The sequence below is a fragment of the Staurois parvus genome, unplaced genomic scaffold (genome assembly GCF_062004578.1).
Source record: "Staurois parvus isolate SC_StPar_1 unplaced genomic scaffold, SC_StPar_1.0 ptg000449l, whole genome shotgun sequence".
Taxonomy (NCBI): domain Eukaryota; kingdom Metazoa; phylum Chordata; class Amphibia; order Anura; family Ranidae; genus Staurois; species Staurois parvus.
In genome coordinates this window covers 5,489,396-5,512,495 of record NW_028318245.1, presented here as the reverse complement: position 1 = coordinate 5,512,495, position 23,100 = coordinate 5,489,396, and the positions used below count along the sequence as shown (strand labels likewise).

General features: G+C 44.5%; 2 protein-coding genes across 6 annotated transcripts in view; one reads left to right on the top strand and one right to left on the bottom strand.

The window, feature by feature from the left end:
• Window positions 1-23,100, bottom strand: part of LOC149453441 (uncharacterized) — a 283,142-nt gene that overhangs the window by 211,303 nt on the left and 48,739 nt on the right. The gene's annotated exons all lie outside the window — the stretch shown is intronic.
• On the top strand, window positions 3,495-22,782 carry LOC149453444 (uncharacterized). Of its 5 annotated transcripts, XM_089688202.1 has the most exons (13): window positions 3,495-3,548; window positions 4,113-4,212; window positions 4,839-4,970; window positions 5,057-5,180; window positions 5,295-5,392; window positions 5,543-5,651; window positions 14,543-14,728; window positions 14,842-14,904; window positions 15,021-15,083; window positions 15,202-15,264; window positions 15,381-16,090; window positions 16,185-16,395; window positions 21,097-22,782. In XM_089688202.1, the coding sequence occupies exons 2-13, from the start codon at window positions 4,135-4,137 to the stop codon at window positions 22,317-22,319; spliced, it is 3,060 nt and encodes a 1,019-aa protein (XP_089544328.1). In that variant the 5' UTR covers window positions 3,495-3,548; window positions 4,113-4,134; the 3' UTR covers window positions 22,320-22,782. The 5 variants fall into 5 exon arrangements, with proteins under 5 accessions (XP_089544328.1, XP_089544329.1, XP_089544332.1 ...); XM_089688203.1 differs by lacking the exon at window positions 15,021-15,083; XM_089688206.1 differs by lacking the exons at window positions 3,495-3,548; window positions 4,113-4,212; window positions 4,839-4,970; ... (1 more) ...; window positions 5,295-5,392; window positions 5,543-5,651 and adding an exon at window positions 13,645-13,808.

Genomic DNA, 23,100 nt, shown 5'->3' with positions numbered 1-23,100 from the left:
TTTACGTAATAACCCCAGCAAGACTGTAAACAGAGTTTTTTGTCAGCTTTTGGGTACAGGTCCAAAGAAATGGCAGGAGATTTTGTCAAATGGGAGTCAGGCACTCATGAGTCTTGGTTCAGTTCCTAATAACTGTCTTGGGAAATTGACCGGTGTGCTTTGTTGCATTCCAGGTATTTGACATAGGCTCCTTATTCTTATCCTGGTGACATGACCTGGGATCCTCGCTGTTGTCCTAGAAATTAACCTGGGCTCCTCACTGCTGTCCAAGGAATTGACCTAATTGACCTGGGTTTCTCATTGCTTTTATAGACATTGACCTGGGTTTCTTATTGCTTTCCTAGACATTGACCTGGGTGTTGTCATTGCTTTCCTAGACATTGATCTGAGTGCCTCATTGCAGTCTTGGAGTATGACCTGGATGCCTCATTCTAATCCAGAGTATTGACCACGGAATCTCTTTACTGTTAAATTATTTACCATGGGTTCTTCATGGCTGTCCTAGGAATTGTCCTGGGTTTCCCATTGTTGTCCTGGGAATCAACATGTGTACCTCATTGCTGTCCCAGAAATTGACCTGGGTTCCTCATTTCTGCTGTTGGAATTGACCTGGGCTGTCATAAGAAAGGACTTGAGCTACTCATTCTAGTGACATAGATGCCTCTTTGCTGTTTTCGGAATGAACCCAAGTTTCTCAATGCTGCCCCAGAAATCGACCTGAGCTTTTCGTTGCTGGTCTAAGAAATGACCTTGGTTCCCGAAAATTAAGCTAGGTGCCTCATTGCTGTCTGAGGAAGTGACCTGTGCATCTCATTGCTGTCCTGAGAATTGACCTTGGTTCTTCATTGGTGCCTCATTGCTGAAAACATGACCTGGGTGCCTCACTGCTGTCCAAAGAATTGACCTGGGTGCCTCAATGCCGCCCCAAAAATTGACCTGAGCTTTTCCTTGCTGGTCAAAGAAATGACCTTGGGTCCAGAGAATTGACCTAGGTGCCTCATTGCTGTCTGAGGAAGTGACCTGCGTGTCTCATTGCTGTCCTGGGAATTGACATTGGTTCTTCATTGGTGCCTCATTGCCGAGAAAATGACCTGGGTGCCTCGCTGCTGTCCAAAGAATTGACCTGGGTGCCTCAATGCTGCCCTAAAAATTGACCTGAGCTTTTTGTTGCTGGTCTAAGTAATGACATTGGTTCCAGAGAATTGACCTAGGTGCCTTATTGCTGTCTGAGGAAGTGACCTGCGTGTCTCATTGCTGTCCTGAGAATTGACCTTGGTTCTTCATTGGTGCCTCATTCCTGGGAAAATTACCTGGGTGCCTTGCTGCTGTCCAAAGAATTGACCTTGGTGCCTCAATGCTGTCTGGGAAATTGACCTGAACTTTTCATTGCAATTCTGAGAACTGACGTTGGTTTCTCCTTGATGTCTGTGGAAATGACCGAGGTGTCCCATTGGTATTTGGGAAATTTTCACCTGGGGAAATGAAATGGGTGCCCCACTGGTGTCCAGGGAATTTACTTGGGTCCCTTTTCTCTGAATGTGGTATGTGATCACCTGTTGATCGCATACTTTGCAAAGTTTTATATTTGTTATAATACATGGTGCAGAACCTTAAAGTGATATTAAACCTGCCAATTTAAGCACTTACTGAGTAAGTAGCTTCTTTATCTTTAATCCTTGCCTATATTCCAGTTTAATCTAGTGCCAAGGTTTCCAGTTTCACGGTAGCTTCTTTCTTTTGTAGCATCGTATGCAGCCACCCTCCCTTACATGGAGGGTGTTGTGGTTCCCTACACTGTGTACATCAGTAGAAACATACAGCCCCATAACCTAGCATTGCATTCCCCTGACCCCCCCCCCCCCTTAAACTAACAGACTGGCTGGAGACTGCACTGTCCACTGGTAAAGCTTTCCTGTGAAGACCAGAAGTTCAGCACTGAGTGGTCAGAAGCTGTAAACTGCAAGTGCTGGGTGCAAGGTTACTGGGGAGTGTTTATTTTATTGTACTCAATTAGACAGACCTCTTAATTGGCATAGCTGCTTAACAGGGGAGCTGCCTAAATTTTCAGTGTGGTAGCACCCAGATAAGGCAGAGTTCCCCTTTAAACTCAAACACTTCTAGCAGCCTGTGTTTGTAAAAGCAAGGCTCATCTCCCCCCCGCCTTATTTCCTGTGAATAATGTATATCAGCTCATAGCTGGGATTCTTATCTGCAGCTGCTGTCCAAGGTTATTCTGCAGAGTTTAGAAAGCCTGTTGAAAGTGATAGAAAGTGAAAAGAAATGTATGCCTTGTGATGTAATAATTGGTATATACGCTTGTAAGAAGTTTTCTATAACTCACTTAGCAGATGAGAGCACAAGCCGAATGTTGAGTCAAAACAGCGCTGTTTTTAATAAATCATTTGTATTCCTCAAGTCCGTGCCCGGAGTTCTCTGGTTTGCCAAAATAGCTACTACAAGAGGTCCAATGCATACCTTCTAAATCAGCCTTTCTCAACTTTTTCAATGCAGAGGAACCCTTGAATAATCTTTCCGGTCTCGGGAAACCCATGCAAAAAGTTACTGTAGCTAAAACTCATGAAACATTAGTGTGATGATCAGCGGGAAGAATGCTCCTCACACTTGTGGTCATTGGGAAGAATCACCCCCTTACAGAGATCAACGATGTCAGTGGGAACTTATCAAAGATAAAGAAATTGCTATATGCCCAAGGAACCCCCAGCAACCTCTGGAGGAACCCTAGGGTTCCACGGAACTTTGGTTAAGAAACTGCTCTAAATACTGCAAAGGCGTAGGGTTGCCACGTCATCCCTTTAAAACCAAACACATATTAAGGATTGGTTAAAATTCATTACTATCGTAATTCGTAAATCTGGATACATTTTGTCCGAATTTCGGTTTGGAACGAAACAAACCGCACGTCTACTCTTCATAACATTTACAGATGGACATGTAAATGTCCAATCAGATCGAAAAGATATTTAAAAGCAAAAATTTCCGGGGCATTTTCCTGCAAACTGGAGCAATCTTAGAATAAATTTTTTTTGTTTCTTCAGGTTCTTGATCCTAGTAGAACCACATGAATAAAACCCGAAAGGATTCCTGTATTTAGGGTGGCCACCTCATCTCTTTAAAACCGAACAGAACACAGGTTCTGAGGCTAATTTAATGGAGATAAGGCATGAAGTGAGTTTAATTACCACTTTAATCAGCCACAGAACCTGTGATACTAATACGTGTTCGTTTCAAAGGGATAGGGTGGCAACCCTACAAGGGGGAGATGAGAAAAAAATATTTGCATTCTGGTAACTTTTTTAAAATATTAAAAACATTTTTCCAACAAATCTTGGAAAAAATCAGGACCAGCTGAGAGCTATAACACCAATATGTTGATCAGCTGCTGCCATTTTGTTGTAGACTGACCAATCACAGACAGGAAGTGAAGAGACTACAAAACAGGAAGTAGCTTCTATGTGGAACAGGAAGTTCCGGGTTATAAGCTGACATGAGAGGAAGTAGAAAGAAGACATTGAAGTTGCTGGCAGCAGGTAATGGTGTTCTTTTTACAGCCTGTGCTGTAGTTTAAGTTTATAATACGGGAATACCATTGGGTATTATTCATGTGGATATACTTGAAGAACAAGAAAACCAAAGAAACATAAAAAAAATTATAAAATCTACAAATTACATTCAAAAATACATTGATATGTTTATAAAACAAGTATAGCATGGCAGAGGAGATATTTCACATGTATAATACCCGGTTCCCAATTGTCCAGTTTCTAGGACGATTCCCTGGAAATTGCTGGTTTTGGATATCTTTTTGATCTCTTAAAACTGTCAAGTGTTTATCTGTGAATTAAAGAACGTTATCAAAATCTGGAATCTGGGCAACGTTCACATTTAAAAATAGAGAGATTCAGCATTTACCCCATCCCACACCACTGGAAGAAGACATCCATAAAGTTCTCAGATGGCCATGCTACGTTCCTCTCCCCCAAACGTCCAATGGTCTTCAATATTACCTTCATAACTCCTGATAATGACCACATAGGGTCAGAATACCCCCATAACATTCATATAACAATTTTCAATCTTCTATCCATTTGCAGAGAACGAGATCCTAGCGCCACAATGGAAGAGGGCCAGAGTCACATGACTGAGAGGATATTAGACCTCGCTCTGGAGATTATTTGCCTTCTGACCGGAGAGGTGAGGAGGATTCTGGGAAGTCACATGATATCACTCTTATCTCTATTAATAAAACACAGACCTTTCCGGAGAGGTGAGGAGGATTCTGGGAGGTCACATAACCACTCTTCTTATTTATAAAATACAGACCTGACCAGGGAGGTGAGGAGGTTTCTGGGAGGCCATATGCCATCACTCTTATCTCTATTAAGAAACACAGACTTGACCGGAGAGGTGAGGATTCTGGGAGGTCATATGACCACTCTTCTCTCTATTAATAAACACAGACTTGACTGGAGAGGTGAGGAGGATTTTGGGAGGTCACATGACATCACTCATCTTTATTAATAAAACACAGACCTGACTGGAGAGGTGAGGAGGATTCTGGGAGGTCACATGACATGACTCCTATCTCTATTAATAAACACAGACTTGACTGGAGAGCTGGAAAAGTGAGGAGGATTTTGGGAGGTCACATGACAGCACTCTTATCTCTATTAATAAAACACAGACCTGACCGGAGTGCTGAGGATTCTGGGAGGTCACATGACATCACTCCTATCTCTATTAATAAAACACAGACCTGACCGGAGAGGTGAGGAGGATTCTGGGAGGGTCATGTGACATACGTTTTGCTCTTTCAATAGAGTTTTCCCTTTATGAAATCTGGTGACCATTTGACCATCAAGATGCCTCCACCTTCCTCCCTGACACCTGAGCAAAACAAGCAGAAGATTCTAGAAGTCACCCAGAAGATCACTGATCTGCTGACAGGAGAGGTGAGCGGTGCTGGGAATTCTGGGATATTCTCCAGTAATAGGCAAGGGATGTGTCTGGATGGTGACTGTATCATTGTGTGTGTCAGGTTCCTATAAGGTGTCAGGATGTCACTGTCTATTTCTCCATGGAGGAGTGGGAGTATTTAGAAGGACACAAGGATCTCTACAAGGACGTCATGATGGACAATCAGCCGCCCCTCACATCACGGGGTAAGAGGAGACTTTATTGTAAAGGAGAGAGCAGTACGGAGGCTCCACCTAGATCCCCCATCATCTGATAACCACATAGAAACAATGGATTCAGTCAGTGTGTGTTTCCTGCAGATGGATCCAGTAATGGGAACCCACCAGAGAGATGTCCCCGTCCTCTGTATTCCCGCAATTCCACACAGGAAGATCGTGAGATCCTTCATCATTATCAGGTAGGAGTAAATTGGTCTCCTCTAATATCAGTGTGACTCTACAATGTATCATCTTTACAGAAGCGGTGGGAAAGGTATAATCTATTAGTTATCTGTTCAATATACAGTATATTTTGGGGTGTTAAATTGGTTATCCTTGTGTTTTTTTAGTTTGAAGACCAAATTGATATTAAAATTGAAGTTAAAGATGAAGAAGAGATGTATTTATGGAGTGACCAACAATGTAAGGAGGGGGACAATCCTTCAGAATTCAGCACAGGTAAGTGATAAACGCTCAATGCAGAACGGTTGATCGGAATCGTGTTTTGTATCTATATGACATTTCCTTTCCCAGCATCCTTTCTGAAGCTGTTCACTGTGATTTGCTTGCTCTGGCGCGTGTATACTAAACTGAGACCATTCTTTTTATATCTGATGGCTTCCACACAAACATTGATGGGCTCCAGTTCTTCTCTGACTTGTCCTTGATACCTGCTGGTCTTTCTTTGTCCTTTTGTTCTCCATTTCTCACTGGGATTCAGCAATTCTACGTCAATCCCAGATTTATGTTTGTGATTAGGATGTTTTTTGTTTTTTTTTCCAACTATGTTTACATTGTTCCTTGAAACACCATGATGGTGGTCCGGAACAGAGCTGTTCTGGGTGAAATGCATAGCTGACCAACATGGACTTGTGATCATTGGCTGATCTTGTCACTGGCCTAAAGGAAATCAAAAAAGCAAAACAAAACTTAATAGCTCTGATATGGCATTTGTGTTTATGAAACCCTGCTTTTCAAACAGCCTTGGCTCTGCTGTCCTGCATTGGCTTTTATGAACTTTCTGCCGTCTACATGTATCTCTGTTGGGGCTGTCACTTTTGGTTGTAACAGTGGTGGTTTGTGGTGACTGGAATTGTGGTTGGGAGCAGTGAATAGAAAAGTTAATTGTGTCTGGAACTACATCAGGAGTGGACCTATTCTAGAAAGCGTCGCTGGAACTACATCAGGATTGGACCTATTCTAGAAGGCAGGGTTGGAGCTATATCAGAGGTGGATCTAATCTTGAGGGCAGGGTTGGAGCTATATCAGAGGTGGATATAATCTAGAGGGCAGGGTTGGAACTACATTAGAGGTGGACCTTTTCTAGGGGGCAGGGGTGGAGCTACATCAAGGGTGGACTTATTCTAGAAGGCAGGGTTAGAACTACATCAGGATTGGACCTGTTCTAGAGGGCAGAGTTGGAACTACAACAGGGGTGGACCTGTTCTAGAGGACAGGGTTGGAAATATATCAGGGGTGGACCTGTTCTAGAGGGCAGGGTTGGACCTACATCAGGGGTGGACCTGTTCTAGAGGGCAGGGTTGGAACTACATCAGGGGTGGACCTGTTCTAGAGGGCAGGGTTGGAACTACATCAGGGGTGAACTTGTTGTAGAGGGCAGGGTTGGAGCTACATCAGAGGTGGACCTTTTCTAGAGGTCAGGGTTGGAGCTACATTAGAGGTGGATCTAATCTAGAGAGCAGGGTTGGAACTACATCAGGTTTGGACCTGTTCTAGAGGGTACAGTTAGAGGTACACCAGGGGTGGAGCTATTCTAGAGGGTGGGGTTAGAGCTACATCCTGGTGGACCTATTCTACAGGGCAGGGTTGAAGCTACGTCACAGGTGGACCAATTCTAGAGGGCAGGGTTGGAGCTACATCAGGAGTGGAGCTATTCTAGAGGGCAAGGTTGGAACTACATCAGGTGTGGATCTATTCTAGAGGGCATGGTTAGAGGTACACCAGGAGTGGTGCTATTCTAAAGGGTGGGGTTGGAGCTACATCAGGGTGGACCTATTCTAGAGGGCAGTTTGAAGCTACATCATGGGTGGACCTATTATAGAGGGCAGGGCTGAAGCTACATCAGGGGTGGGCCTATTCTAGGGGACATTTAATTGAAAAAAACCCTGGTGACTAAATTTACTAAAATGGTTCTGCTGTTTGCAATAGAAGCACACGTTCCTTCGGTCTTTTAGGGTTCCTAATTGCTCCTATGCTGAACCGACTGCTTATTGAATTTGATAAATAAAAATTAGGATCCAAACAAATCAGAATGCCAAGTGATGACAATAATCCAAGAATATAGAGGCAGAAAACAAAAGTGCCTGGAGCTGGTCAACAACTTAAATGCATATATTAAAAAAACTATCATTTACTTTTGAAGACAGATACCCCAATCATCACAATGAACAATTCTTATTTTTAATTCCTGATTATGAATATTTGATATTATTATAGTTATGTGCATATGCATGGGGCCATAATAAAAGTTAATTATGTATTCTTAAGTTTGTAACTCCCTACCCCGGGCCCCTTCAGTCTGTATGTTCTTGGATAGAGGACAAAGCTCCCTTGTTATAGATGCAGTGGTTATGGTTTGGTATTGTTCCACAACGTGTCTGGCAGTATTGAAGATGGCCAGGGGATGTGCATTCCACCTATCTGAACGTTAAACTTTGATTCTTAATGACTTAAGACGGGGACTGAAGATCCATCACTTTGTAGTTATTTTGTGATGTTGCGATCATTTCCTTGTTGTAATAAGAACCAAGCTGACTTACCTTTGTGTTAAAATATCGCATACATCTTATTCCCAGCGAACGTGCAGAATTTCATGACAACATCTCAAGAGGACGACATCGTGCCAACCTGTCCAGTGGTAAATGTAATGATGCCATCCAACCATCCAGATTTTCATAGTAAGGATTCTTCCATCAGTCTGTCACATATTGCTACCTCAAGTTTCCACGAAGGACTTCATAGGTTGGACAGGTCAGTTGATCCTTGCAACCTTGAGGAGTCTGCTCCTAGTGCATCCCATGCAGAGTTTCAAACTTCGGGTTGGTCACCTGATCTTACTAACTCTGAGGAACCTTTTTTCAGTCGATCATATGCGGAGATCCATGATTCAGAACTTACGGATGAAAAAGACTTTCGTTGCTCCAAGTGTTGGAGACGTTTTACTAGTAAAACTGACCTTTTGAGGCACTATAGATCCCATGCGGCTGAGAAGCCTTTCTGTTGTTCCAAATGCAGTAAACGCTTCTCCCGTCAATCTCACCTTAAGGAGCACAAGAAGGTACACTCAGACGAGCGCCCCTTTCCGTGTCCAGACTGCGGCAAGCGTTTTTTACGCCGGTCTGGTCTTGCCGAACATCGGAACCTGCTGCACACATTTCTCGCAGACAGTAAGTTGTTACTTTGTGTTGACTGCGGGGAATGTTTTCCGCATCAGTCAGAACTTGCACAGCATCAGTTAATTCACAAGCAACAGAAATCAAAGGATTCGGCAATATCTCGCCGCCAAACAGATGACTCAGCCAAGAAGCCATTTCAGTGTCTTGAATGTGGAAAATTTTTTGTCAGTAAAGATTACATCATTAAACATCAGAGGCACCATGCGGGTGAAGGCCTTCCTTGTCCAGAATGTGGGAAACGCTTTTTGCGACAGTCTCACCTTAGCGCACATGTCCTAATTCACACCGGAGAAAAGCCGTTCCTCTGCCCTGACTGCGGGAAGTGTTTTAACCAGAAGTCCACCCTGACTAAGCACCGCCAGACTCACAAAGGTCAAAACTTTACCTGCCCACATTGTGGGAAATACTTTCCACAAAGAATGGACCTGAGGAACCACCTGAAGGTTCATACAGGCTTGAAGACATTCGCGTGCTCGGAGTGTGAGAAGTGCTTTCTAAAGAAGTCCCACCTGACAGAACACCAGAGGGTTCATACGGGCGAGCGGCCCTTCTCGTGTCCGGAGTGCGGAAAGAGCTTCAACCAGAAGTCTGCCATGACTAAGCACTGTAAGATTCATGAACGTGGAAGTTTTACCTGCCCACAGTGTGAGAAAAATTTTATGAAGAAATCAGAACTAAGGAACCATCTGAAGGTCCATGCAGGCTTGAAGACATACACATGTTTGGAGTGCGAAAAGTGCTTTCTAAAGGAGTCAGAGCTCATTGAACACCGGAGAGTTCACACGGCAGAACGGCCTTTCTCCTGCTCAGACTGCGGAAAGTCTTTCTCCAAGATGATCTACCTTGTTGACCATGCCAGAGTCCACTTGGAAGAGAAGCCATATTCCTGCTCTGAGTGTGGGGAACATTTCAATACTAAAGCATATGTAGAGGTCCATCAGAACCTTCACAAGGAAGAAACAAGCTTTCCTGTGAGATAAAGTAGTTTTGCTCTGCTAAATGTCTTTGGGAAGTAATGCCTTCCACCAGCCTCCATGTCACGTACCTGATGGGAGACTGAGTTGACGAGGTCGGCCTCACTTGTGTCCCTAGCCCTGACCCCACTAAGGTTGGAACAGGGGGAGTCTAGGGACCAGGGGGACAAGAGCGCCAGTTGTTGCTTGTGGCTCCTGCAGATGATGGCCTTGGTAGACTGAGTATCCACTGATTTAGGGCACAGTAGCAATAGAGCAGGCAGGTATTGTGGATTGCCGGATGTGCAGCAGAGCAGGGTAGGTAGCCAGGAACAGGACTGGAGCAGGGTCAGACAAGCCAGGGTCATAAACAGTCGGGCAGCGCAGTACCGAATCAGAAGAGAAAGCCAAGGTCAGGAGCAGAGCCGAAGTCAGGAACCAGGAGCAGGAGAGCAATCGGAGTCAGGTCGGGAACAAGCCAGGTCAGCAACAAAGGGAACGTCAGGAACTAGCAGGACACGGGGGGGGGGGGGGGGGGGAGCGTAAAGACCAGTCAGCACTGAATCATCACCAAGGTGCTCTTTAAATAGCCCGACCAGTGCCGACAGGCGCGCCTGGGTCCTAGTGCCTGCCCGGCGCCGTCATCGGTGACAGGCGCACCTGGGTCCTAGTGCCCGCCTGCCTGTATGCCTTGTCGAAATCCTGCGCAGGTGCAGATTCATGCGTTGCGGCGATCTTCTCGTTCCCTGATACTCCATGGTGGACCAGTTCTGCTGCATTTCTAAAGCTTTCTACCCAGCTATGGAAGGTTGTGAATACTTCAAAAGGTCTAAACAACTAGTTGGCCAGAGCCTCCAGAAGATAGGATTACTGGATGTTTGGTATCACTTCCCCAGACAAAGCTTTTTTAGTTTAAGGATAGTCTTAGGATAGACTGAGCTCTTTGTTATGTCTTGTCCCGTCCATCACCCCTACACAGGAAGAGAGGTAAATTTACCCAATGGGATATGGACAGCAAAAAATCCCAATAAAGGTAACCCTCCCTATACTAGAAACTTTTTTTTTTTGCAATCGCTTCCTGTATCACCATTGGCAAGATTTTACCTTCACTTACACTTCCTGTCAAATAGACAGGAAACGGAAGTTTGAGTCACAGGCAATAAGACGTTGCCAGAAGGTCTAAGCCTTACTTCTCATTCCCCAGAAGGTCTAAGCCTTACTTCTCCATCTCCGGAAGGTGTAAGCCTTACTTCTCCTTCCCCAAGTTTTGATTGGAGTGTGGTTTTTAGTATTGGTGGAGTTATCCCTCACAAGTTAGTATAGAACAGGTCTCCATAAAACCAGGAACCCTGGGTCATCCCTGCTTGTCTATGGGAAGTGGAGCCAGAAAGACATCATCGCAAAGACAATGAGTGGAGAGGCATTGGCCCTTTCCTGAACTCATCCATTACATCCACGTGAATTACTGTGTTGCTTCCATCCCCACCCCCCTTTCTGATCAGAGAAGGACTCAAGCCCACAAATTTTCTTTACGCTGAGTGATACCACCTGCACCAGCTTTGTAAATGGTCATAAAGTTCACCATGCAGCCATGAAAACAGCAGGCTTGGCATTCTGTTACACTGGGTCCCGGGATGGTCAGCTGCCAATTAATAATGAGACACCATGTTGGAACTGCTCTGGTAAATCCTCAGGTAGTAACCTGAGTGTTTTATTATAATAATATTATCCGTCATATGATAAGGTTTTTCTCTGAGTCCCTCACAAGGTTCCTGGAACACACAATAAACTGCTTTTAAAGTTATAAGATGTCTCCTCATCTGTGTTTCCAGCTCATTAGTTCATCTTTGAGTGGCAGTTAGGTGTGGGGGTAGGAGAAGGTGAATGGCCATGTTTGGGATCATGTTAGAGCTGGCCTTGTGTGGACGGTGAGGTTTTGGTGTAGGTTGGCTGTTGGATTTGTATTATGAGTTGGGTTAAAGTTAAGCTGTTGGGGCTGTGTTAAGCATTAAGGTGAGGTCAAGGGTTATGTTTTTGGGGGTAGACTGATGGTGAGGTCAAGGGTTACATTTTTGGGATTGGTTTGAGAGTGAGGTTGATGGTTATATTTTTGGGTTGAGGGTGAGGTCAAGAGTTACGTTTTTAGGGTTAGTTTGAAGGTGAGGTCAAGGGTAACATTTTAGGGGTTGATGTTAGAGGGAGGTCAAAGCTTATGTTTTTGGGGGTTGATTTGAGAAGGAGGTCAAAGGTTACATCTTGGCGTTAATTTCTAGGGACTAGTTTGAGGGTGAGGTCAAGAGTTATGTTTTTTGGTTTGAGGGTGAGTTCAAGGGTTAAGTTTTTAGGGTTAGTTTGATGGTGAGGTCAAGGGTTATGTTTTTGGGACTAGTTTGAGGGTGAGGTCAAGAGTTATGTTTTTGGGTTTGAGGGTGAGGTCAAGGGTTACGTTTTTAGGGTTAGTGTGATGGTGAGGTCAAGGGTTATGTTTTTGGGATTAGTTTGAGGGTGAGGTCAAGAGTTATGTTTTTGGGTTTGAGGGTGAGGTCAAGGGTTAAGTTTTTTGGGTTAGTTTGAGGGTGAGGTCAAGGATCATGTTTTTGGGGGTTGATTCAAGATGGAGGTAAAGGGTTACGTTTTTGGGGCGAGGTTGAGGTTCAAGGGTTATTTTAAGTGAGGTTAAGGGCTATGTTTTTGAGGTTAGTTTGATGGTGAGGTCAAGGATGATGTTTTTGAGGTTAGTTTGAGGAGGAGTTCAAGGGTTATATTTTTTTGGGTTACTTTGAGGGTGAGGTCAAGGGTTATCTATTTGGGGGTTGATTTGAGAGAGAGGTCAAGGGTTACATTTTTGGGGCTAGTTGGAAGGTGAGGTTTAAGGGCTACATTTTTAGGGTTAGTTTAAGGGTGAGGTCAAGGGTTACATTTTTGGGGTTAGTTTGAGTGTGAGGTCAAGGGTTATGTTTTTGGAGTTAGTTTGAGGGTAAGGTCAAGGGTTTGGTTTTTAAGGTTGATGTGAGATGGAGATCAAGAGTTACAATTATGGGGATAGTTTGAAGTTGAGGTCAAGTGTTAAATTTTTGGGATTAGTTTGAGGTCAAGTGTAACATGTTTGAGGTTGAGGTCAAGTGTTACATTTTTGGGGGTAGTTTGAGGTTTAGGTCAAGTGTTACATTTTTGGGGTTAGTTTGAGGGTGAGATTAAGGGTTAAGTTTTTGCAGTCAGTTTGAGACAGAGGTCAAGGGTTAGGTTTTTAAGCTTGATTTGAGATGGAGGTCAAAGGTTACGTTTTGGGGCCAGTTTGAGGGTGAGGTCAAGAGATCTGTTTTTGGAGTTAGTTTGAGGGGGAGATCAAGGGTTACATTTTAGGGGTTTATTTGAGATGGAGGTCAAGGGTTGTTTTTTGGGAATAGTTTGAGGCTGAGGTCAAGGGTTACATTTTAGGCGTTGATTTGAGAGGGAGGTCTAGTTGGGTTATGTTTTTTGGGAATGGTTTGAGGGTGAGGTCAAGGGTTACATTTTTTTGGTTTGGTTTGAGGGTGAAGTCAAGGGTTAAATTATTTTGCGTTGGTTTGAGGACGAGGTCAAGGGTTACATTTTAGGCGTTGATTTGAGAGGGAGGTCAAGGGTTATGTTTTTGGGCTAGTTTGAGGTTCAAGGGCTACATTTTTGGGCTTATTTTAAGGGTGAGGTCAAGGGTTACGTTTTTGGGATCATTTTGATGATGTCAAGGGTTATCTTATTGAGGTTTTCAGCTAAGGATAACAGTACCCAATACTACATTTCTGGTTGCAGAGCGGTACTTTTTTGTGTAATGCGATTCTATTTTTTGGGTTGGACACCATCCATTTATATGTACTTTTTTCTGGCAGTGAACTGGCTGATCACATGACCATATGCTTACACACCCTGACAGGAAACTCAGTTTTGTCTTTCACCTGTGTCCATTGCCCTTATCCATAATAGTGGCTTTATCCACCATGCCCTCACCCAATATGTCACGTCCCCTTAACGCCTGTTCATCCTCCGACCCTGAGATAAATCAGTGTCGGCCATTTTGTTGTAGTCCACAATTACACGCGCAGAACAGCACCCAGAATTCGTTGAAACTCAGACGACAGCCGCTTCTCAGGAGGTCGTTTGTGGCATCTTTGACAGCCTTGAAAGGCTCCGTTTCCATGGGAACGGTTGACGCGGCCACCATGTTGGATGCGGACAGCGGCGGAATCGGCCGCTCCGAGACTTCTTAGGGGGTACCCGCCGGGCGTTTCAGAGAGATATTTTCCTTCACCCCCCCCCCCCCCGGCAGTCATTCAGCTGAAATGAGTGAAAGCGTAACGCACTCCACGCGCTGCTTACAGGGAGACTTCCGGTGTGGGAGCGGCCATGTTGGATTAGGGCAATAAGAAGTGGTCTGTAGAAGGTGGGGAGGGGGGCTGAGGTAGTGGTTTCCGGTTGTGGTGTTGAGGAGGAGGGGAGTTCTTGGTGAGTGGGGTGAGGAAAGAGAAGTAGGCGATGAAATGGGTGGCATAGGGGAATATACAGATGGATGTAATGCAGCCTCTGACCTGCGGTGAAGGATACGGTGTCACAAAGTCGGGGTCATGGCGCCATTTTCGGCCCCCTCAGTTTCCACATTTGTATGGCTGCCATGTGCAGCATAAGATACGTGACGTCGTGCGTCGGGGGTTATTATTTCTACTATATACACAACATAATAATAAACATATATCACCCAGATGTTGATGTTGAACCCTGTTCCTCACCCAATACTTGAGTATGATTCTACCAGGACGGGCATTGGCGATCAGGTAACCGATAACTAGACGAGTCAGCGGGGATTGTTTAGTCTTTGGATGTTTGTTAAGAAGTATGGGTTAAAACGGCCTACTTATGCTCCATGGAGCCATTCTTGTGTTGATAGGAGGGTGTGAGGGATTCTGGGAGTGTATCTGAACAGGGCTCCTTTTTTATTCTTAACGAGCAGGACTAAACCGTAGCTGGGAGGCGAGCGAGGCCCAACGGCCGTCCTTGTTTGTCACATCCAACGATCGAGAGCAGAGACCCAACACGGCTCCTTCACCTCACATTCCGAGAACAGAGATGAACACCCGGGAAAAGGTTCCGCGAGACTCTAGTATTATGGCGAGCCAGCCAGCTCTTGCATCACCAGGTAAGAGGAGATCTAGTTGAAAAGAGCAATATGGAGGCTCCACTTAGATCCCCCGTCATCTGATAAACACATAGAAACAATGGATTCAGTCAGTGTGTGTGTTTCCTACACAGAGATGAACGTCAACAAAAAGGTCCCCAGCAATATGGCGAGCCAGCCGCCCCTCACATCACCAGGTAAGAGGAGACTCTATTGTAAAGGAGAGAGCAGTACAGAGGGTCCACCTAGATCCCCCATCATCTGATAAACACAGAAACAATGGATTCAGTCAGTGTGTGTGTTTCCTACACAGAGATGAACATCAACAAAAAGGTCCTCAGCAATATGGCGAGCCAGCCGCCCCTCACATCACCAGGTAAGAGGACACTTTATTGTAAAGGAGAGAGCAGTACGGAGGGTCCACCTAGATCCCCCATCATCTGATAAACACATAGAAACAATGGATTCAGTCAGTGTGTGTGTTTCCTACACAGAGACGAACGTCAACAAAAAGGTCCCCAGCAATATGGCGAGCCGGCCGCCCCTCACATCACCAGGTAAGTGGAGACCTTATTGTAAAGGAGAGAGCAGTACGGAGGCTCCACCTAGATCCCCCATTATCTGATAAACACATAGAAACTATGGATAGAGTCAGTGTGTTTGATTCCTACAGATGGATCCAGTATTGGGAACCCACCAGAGAGATGTCCCCGTCCTCTGTATTCCCGGGATTCCACACAGAAATTTCGCACCATCTCCCAACATCATCAGGTAGATGGATCCAGTAATGGGAACCCACCAGAGAGATGTCCCCGTCCTCTGTATTCCCGGGATTCCACACAGGAAGATCACATCATCTCTCACCATCATCAGGTAGATGGATCCAGTAATGGGAACCCACCAGAGAGATGTCCCTGTCCTCTGTATTCCCGGGATTCCACACAGAAAGATTGCAGCATCTCCCAACATCATCAAGTAGATGGATGCAGTAATCGGAACCCACCAGAGAGATCTCCCCGTCCTCTGAATTCCCGGGATTCCACACAGAAAGTTCGCACCATCTCCCAACATCATCAGGTAGATGGATCCAGTAATGGGAACCCACCAGAGAGCTGTCCCTGTCCTCTGTATTCCCGGGATTCCACACAGGAAGGTCACACCATCCCCCACCATCATCAGGTAGATGGATCCAGTAATGGGAACCCACCAGAGAGATGTCCCCGTCCTCTGTATTCCCGGGATTCCACACAGGAAGATCACATCATCTCTCACCATCATCAGGTAGATGGATCCAGTAATGGGAACCCACCAGAGAGATGTCCTTGTCCTCTGTATTCCCGGGATTCCACACAGAAAGATTGCACCATCTCCCAACATCATCAGGTAGATGGAATTGATGGAATGGAGCTTTTTAACATTCACCATTTCTGGCTTGCCTGCACATCAACCTATGACTTTTTTTTTTTTTTTTAAACAGAATAAGAATCCGGGAGACTTTAAGATCAAAATTCTCAAAGAAGAGGCAAGGGAGGGGATTGTGTTACCAATGTCAGTGAAAGGGGAGGAGGACGTGATACCAGTAATTATTAAAGGTGAAGAAGACATACTACCAGTGACATTAAAGGAGGAGGATATGGTGATACCAGTCATTGTGAAGGAGGAGGAAGATTCTATAGAGACTGGAATAGGTAGGTATGCAACAAACTCTCCTGTACTTGATATCTGCAACCATCTCATCTTCTTCCCCCTTCTCAGTGATGAAGCACCATGTTTCCGGTAGTCGTTGTGTCAGGAGCCATCAGTCCATGTTTGGCTTCCTACCTCATATTATTACATTACCAGTTGCCAAGAGATGTAACCTTCTATAAATACAGGGGTTTGTATAGTGTTGAATAAATAATACAGCATGCTCTCCACATCATCTAACAAATGATGTTTCTAGACAGTATATGGTGAACATTAAGGTGACAGTCCCATGAAGATGTAGTCCTGTAGATCCAAAAATGTGCTCTTTCACCATGTGCAGACAATAAGTGAATTGCTTACCAGAAAAAATTGACCACTTCAAGTCCGGACACTTTCACCCCCTTCCTGTCCAGGCCAATGTCACACTTTGAATGACAATTGGGTGGTCATGCAACACTGTACCCATAGGAGTTTTTTAGCATTTTTTTGAGACAGATAAAACTTTATTTTGGTGGTATTTATTCACCACTGGGGATTTTTATTTTTTTGCTATATAAATGAAAAAGTCCAAACATTTAAAAAAAAAAAGTGTTTTTCTTATACAATTTTGCAAATTTCACATTTTGATTATAATTTTGCAAATTAATCATCTTTCTTCATAAATCTTGGCCAAAATGTATTCAACTATTTTTTTAGTAAAAAAAAAAATAACCCACATTAGTTTATAACCAAAAATGATAATTTTTCAAAAATATTTTTTACATTTTTATTTTATTGTTTTATATTATTATTTATGTTGTTTTTTTGTTTTTTTTTTAGCATACTGTCACCCTAGCAGTACAGTGTCACCATAATGACACTACTTGTAGGGGGTGATGAAGTTTTGTTTTTTTGACACTGATTGCTTTTACACCCATAAAGGCTGTAAAAGGAATAATTTCTCCTTCTCTCTGGCTGCATTCTTGCAGCCATTGAGAAATACTGTGCGAGCTGTGATTGGTCACAGCTTGTCACATGGTACAAGGCTGTTGTGAAATAGCCCTGTACCATGTGACCTCTGATCATTCACAGATTTTACTAGTAGTAAGCAATGATGTCAGAAGTGATATTGCTTACTACTATTCATGTGATCACTGATTGGCTATTCAGTGATCACATGATTGGGACCTCACACAGAGGTCCCGTACAGCGATCGGTGTTCCGCTGTGTCCGGAGAACACAGCGGGCACCGGATCGTGGTGCCGCGTGCTCCCAGGGAGTGCACACAGGCTAAAATGTCAGCCGACGTTTATGAACGGGAACCCGCTCCTGCACTGCACCCATCCGGCCGTTTATATACATGGGCCGGACGGGAAGTGGTTAAAATGCATAAAAGTGCATACGCACAAACCAAAGGAGATCAAAACAGACAAAGAGTCAGTGGTGACGGTTCCAAATGACGGGAGACCCTTGATGAGGTAGGGTGACAGAACCCTGAAGAAGGAGTCACCACTGACTCTGTCTCTGTTTTGATCTCCTTTGGTTTGTGAGTATGCACTTTTATGCATTTTATTAAACTCGTGTTTCATCATGGTAATGCACGAGAGTGTGCCCTGTTTTTACTTTTCTTCCCTTCTACGATAAACCAATGGAAAGTTGGAATTTTAATGGAACCAAAGGTCCTAATAACGAGATACCTCCCAGAGCCTGGTCCCCATGACTTAATAACAGTAAATATTCAGAAACCCGGTCCCCATTCTATGGTAAAGTGATAAGTTGGGATTCAATGGCTCCCAAAGGTCTTAATAACAAGATACCTCCCAAGGCCTGGTCCCCATAACTTTATTACAGTAGATATTCAGAACTAAAAGAAAAAAATAGTGAAGTGCTTATATCACATAAAAAATAAAATTAAAGTGCATTCAAAAAAATTAATAATATAAATTTCATATTCTCATGTGACAAATCTGTGTAGTACACACTAATGTCTCCCTCTAGTGGGAGAAAAAAATAGTGCAACCAAATGTATTTATACTTTAGTGAATTAACACACACTGTGAAAATACCTATTATACAGTGCATATAATTAGAAACTCCAATGTACAAAATAAGAGTGAATAAATTAGTGAATAAAAGCTCATATAATATATCGATTATCCACATAAAGTGGTGCCTTATTTACACACACTATATATACATCATAAGTAAAAAAGAAAGATGTCCATGCATGTGACTCTGTGCTTTTTTGAAAAACATACGTGTACTCCACTTCTAGGTGCAAATTAAATCCACCAAATGGCAGCAATGCCTGCTCACCTCCCCTCCTTGACCCACACAGGGCCCCAAAGCTGTTTCCACCTCAGTGGTATATCTCCTCTGGCAGACTCCTTATTCCATCTCCTCTCTTAATTCTCCACTCCAGACTCATGAAAAAAACATAGAACTTTCCATAGTGTAGTGTATTTATTTAGAAAGGGTAAACACCATAAAATATTGCACTCACATTGTCCTCTTGGTTAACAGGCTTTTTTACCACAACCTATGGGTAAATCTGCATGCACTGGGGAATCCAATATGACCTCGGCATCCGGACGTGCGTCACCGGAAATGACGAACCGACGCGTTGCGTCATGTGCGTCAGGGTGATGAAGTGTCTGCGAAAAAAGTAGTCTTGATTAAAAAAAAAAATTGGCCAATAAAAAGGTTAGACTTTTTTCTGCAGATCAGTCCATCCTCCTAGGATCCCAGAAAAAAAAACTAAGATATGCTGGAAATAGGAGGGGTTTTACGGGGCTGGTCACAATTTTTTTTTTTTTTTGCCATTGTCCACATCCTCATGTAAGCAGCAATATAACCCAGCAGTGTTTGAACATCTGTGTCTTTCAATGAACGCTGATGAAAAGATACAGTACAGTGAAGGAAATGCGTATTTGCTCCCCTGCTGATTTTGAATGTTTGCCCACTCACAAAGAAATGATCAGTCTAAAAATCAAATGTTCGGTGTATTGTAACACTGAGAGACAGAATAGCAACAACAAATTCAGCAGAAATGCATGTCTAACAAATGATGCACTGATTTGCATGTTCATGAGGGAAATAAGTATTTGATCCCCTATTATTCAGCAGGATTTCTGGCTACCAGGTGTCTTTCATACAGGTAACAAGCTGAGATTAGAAGCAGTCTCTTAAAGGGAGTGCTGCTAATCTCATTTTGTTACCTGTATAAAAGACACCTGTCCACAGGAGCAATCAAACAATCAGATTCCAAACTCTCCACCATGGCAAAGACCAAAGAGCTGTCCAAGGATGTCAGGGACAAGATTGTAGACCTACACAAGGCTAGACTGGGCTACCAAACTATGGTTAAGCAGCTTGGTGAGAAGGTGACAACAGTTGGTGCAATCATTCGCAAATGGAAGAAACACAAAACAACTGTCAGTCTCCCTAGGTCTGGTGCACCATGCAAGATCTCGCCTCGTGGAGTGTCAATGATCATGAGAACAGTGAGGAATCATCCCAGAACTACACGCGAGGATCTTGTCAATGATCTCCAGGCAGCTGGGACCACAGTCACCAAGAAAACTATTTTTAACACACTACACCGGCAAGGACTGAAATCCTGCAGTGCCCGCAAGGTCCCTCTGCTCAAGAAAGCACATGTCCAGGCCCGTCTGAAGTTTGCCACTGAACATCTGAATGATGCAGAGGAGGACTGGATGAAGGTGTTGTGGTCAGATGAGACCAAAATCGAGCTCTTTGGCATCAACTCAACTCGCTGTGTTTGGAGGAGGAGGAATGCTGCCTATGACCCCAAGAACACCATCCCAACTGTCAAAGATGGTGGTGGAAACATTCTGCTTTGGGGGTGTTTTTCTGCTAAGGGGACAGGACAACTGCACCGCATCAAAGGGACGATGGACGGGGCAATGTACCGTCAAATCTTGGATGAGAACCTTCTTCCCTCAGCCAGGGCATTGAAAATGGGTCGTGGAGGGGTGTTCCAGCATGACAATGACCCAAAACACACGGCCAAGGCAACAAAGGAGTGGCTCAAGAAGAAGCACATTAAGGTCCTGGAGTGGCTTTGCCAGTCTCCAGACCTTAATCCGATTGAAAATCTGTGGAGGGAGCTGAAAGTTCGAGTTTCCAAATGTCAGCCACCAAACCTTAATGACTTGGAGAGGATCTGCCAAGAGGAGTGAGCCAAAATCCCTCCTGAGATGTGTGCAAACCTGGTGACCAACTCCAGGAAACGTCTGACCTTTGTGATTGCCAACAAGGGATTTGCCACCAAATACTAAGCATGTTTTGTGAAGGGGATCAAATACTTATTTCCTTCATGAACATGCAGATCAGTCATCATTTGTTAGGCATGCATTTCTGCTGAATTGTTTGTTGCTATTCTGTCTCTCAGTGTTACAATACACCTACCATCTGATTTTTAGACCGATCATTTCTTTGTGAGTGGGCAAACATTCAATATCAGCAAGGGAGCAAATACGCATTTCCTTCACTGTATATGCCTATGACAGGTGTCATCTAGACAACAGCAACACATGTCACATGAGAAAAAAATGGCAAGCTTTATTTGTTGGTGCCAACTGTACTGTGTATGTGGGGATTTCTGTGGAGACACAAGGAATGACTATACTGTATAGATCATTATTGTTTTTAATTCATTTGTAAATGTAATTTAATGTAAAATGTGTTATTTCTTATAACAGGTGACCCAAGCAACATGGACACTTTGGAGAATGATGTCATATCATCTCCAAATTGTGACAATGAAGATAACACACTCAGGGATGATTCTTCAGGAGAATATTTTGTCACTCGAACTATACACCCTGGCTATCATTATACGAACTCACATGTGCCCCCCTCCAATTATGAAAGATCTACCCTCGGTACATCAGGTGCCCTTAACACAAATATGTATCGGCATCCGACCAATTCAGACACTTCCGACCAGTCCTATCTCTATCAGCAGAGTAGAAGTCTGACAGCCACAAAGCTGTTTTCCTGCACAGAATGCGGGCGAGAGTTTGACGATAAGCGGAAGCTCATTCGGCACCAGCGACACCACACTGGGCTAAAGCCGTTTTCCTGCCCAGAGTGCGGAAAGTGCTTTGCCGAAGCAGCTCAACTCCGGAAGCATCAGAAGACCCACACGGACGCAGAATTTTCCTGCCCGGAGTGTGGGAAGGGTTTTAGAGAGAGGTGTCGGCTCGTCGCTCACCAGGCTATCCACCGAGGCGAGAAGCCTTACGGTTGTACAGAGTGTGGGAAACGTTTCATGACAAAAGACAATCTGGCCAGCCACGAACGGGTGCACACTGGAGAGAAGCCGTTCTCCTGCTGCGAGTGTGGCAGAGCCTTCGCCTGGTCCTCGCACCTCCGAAAACACATGAAGATTCATGGCGTGGAAATGCCGTTCTCCTGCTCCGAATGCGGCAGAGGTTTTATGGCGGAGGCGACGCTCGTCCGACACCAGGCCACACATGCAAACAAGAAACCTTACACCTGCACAGAGTGTGGGAAAGGCTTTTCTGACCGTTCTTACCTCTCGCGACACCACAGGATCCACACCGGCGAGAGGCCGTTCTCGTGCACGCTGTGCGGTAGAGAATTTGTGGACAAGTCAAACTTCATCAAACATCAGCAGCGTCACGCCGGGATCAAGCCGTACTCGTGCTCGGAGTGCGGCAAAGAGTTTGCTGACAAATCAAGTTTAATCAGACATCAGCCGCTCCACACTGGGCTCAAACCGTTTTCCTGCGCAGAGTGCGGTAAAGAATTTATAGGCAAGTCGAATTTTCTAAGACATCAGCGACTCCATAGTGGGGTCAAGCCATTTGCATGTTCGGAGTGTGGCAGAGAACTGGCGGATAAATCCAGTTTAATTCGGCATCAGCAGATTCATGTTGCAGCTTTGCATTCAAACTAATCTAGAGGACGCTGTGGCCTCCATGCTGACTAGCTCCATGTAATTCCATTCGATTGGCTGTCCCACTAGCTAAAGGCCAGCGCCTGCCTTGACCAGCTCTGCACTTATGAAAGCGTAGGCGGGTCTGTTCTATGGTTCAAGCACCATTCACTTTCGGTGATCTGTTGCCTCCCAAATGGATATTTCCACAGCACAGGAGGCAGTAGTGCCTCTGAGGATTACCTAAGGCAGACATCGGTTGAGGAGCCATCTGCCTGTCCTCAAATGAGCCGATTACCACATAGTGATGCATGAAATTGAAGACATTTGTTCTAATTCCCCCAATCCTACAAAGACTTAGAGAAACCGCGGGTCAACTTAAACCGATTGGACAGTTGCAGCGATTACTGGATTGTGATTATGGTGACCCAGAATTTTTCTGAAAGCCGTAGATCGGGTGTTGAATAAAGATGAAGAATGACAACATCGCTGTCTGTCTTCATTTCTCTTCTCTCAGGGTAAAGGTCCGGTCTTGGGCCCCCTTTACACAAAGGGTCTTATCGGTCCGCCTGTCAGTTTTTCAGGCAGATCTGATTGGATGGTCCATTCAACCTATGGGCCGTCGGGTGTAAATGGACTTGTATGTATTTACACCAGCTTACCTCCAGTCTGATCTGGTCTACTAAAAAAAAAAGTGAAGGGGATGCTGTGCCCTTCTGTCTAGGCGGATCGGAGGGAAGTCGGGTGTAAATGGAGAGCCGAGTCAGGAGGTCGGGGCAGGTGGCAAACAGTAAGTGTAATC

Bases quoted from the DNA above. Each gene is read 5' to 3' on its own strand.
- LOC149453444 (XM_089688202.1), top strand. From the start codon at position 4,135: ATGGAAGAGGGCCAGAGTCACATGACTGAGAGGATATTAGACCTCGCT. The intron at 5,393-5,542 runs GTAGGAGTAAAT...GTGTTTTTTTAG, and splicing joins AGATCCTTCATCATTATCAG to TTTGAAGACCAAATTGATAT. The intron at 16,396-21,096 runs GTAGGTATGCAA...TTCTTATAACAG, and splicing joins TTCTATAGAGACTGGAATAG to GTGACCCAAGCAACATGGAC.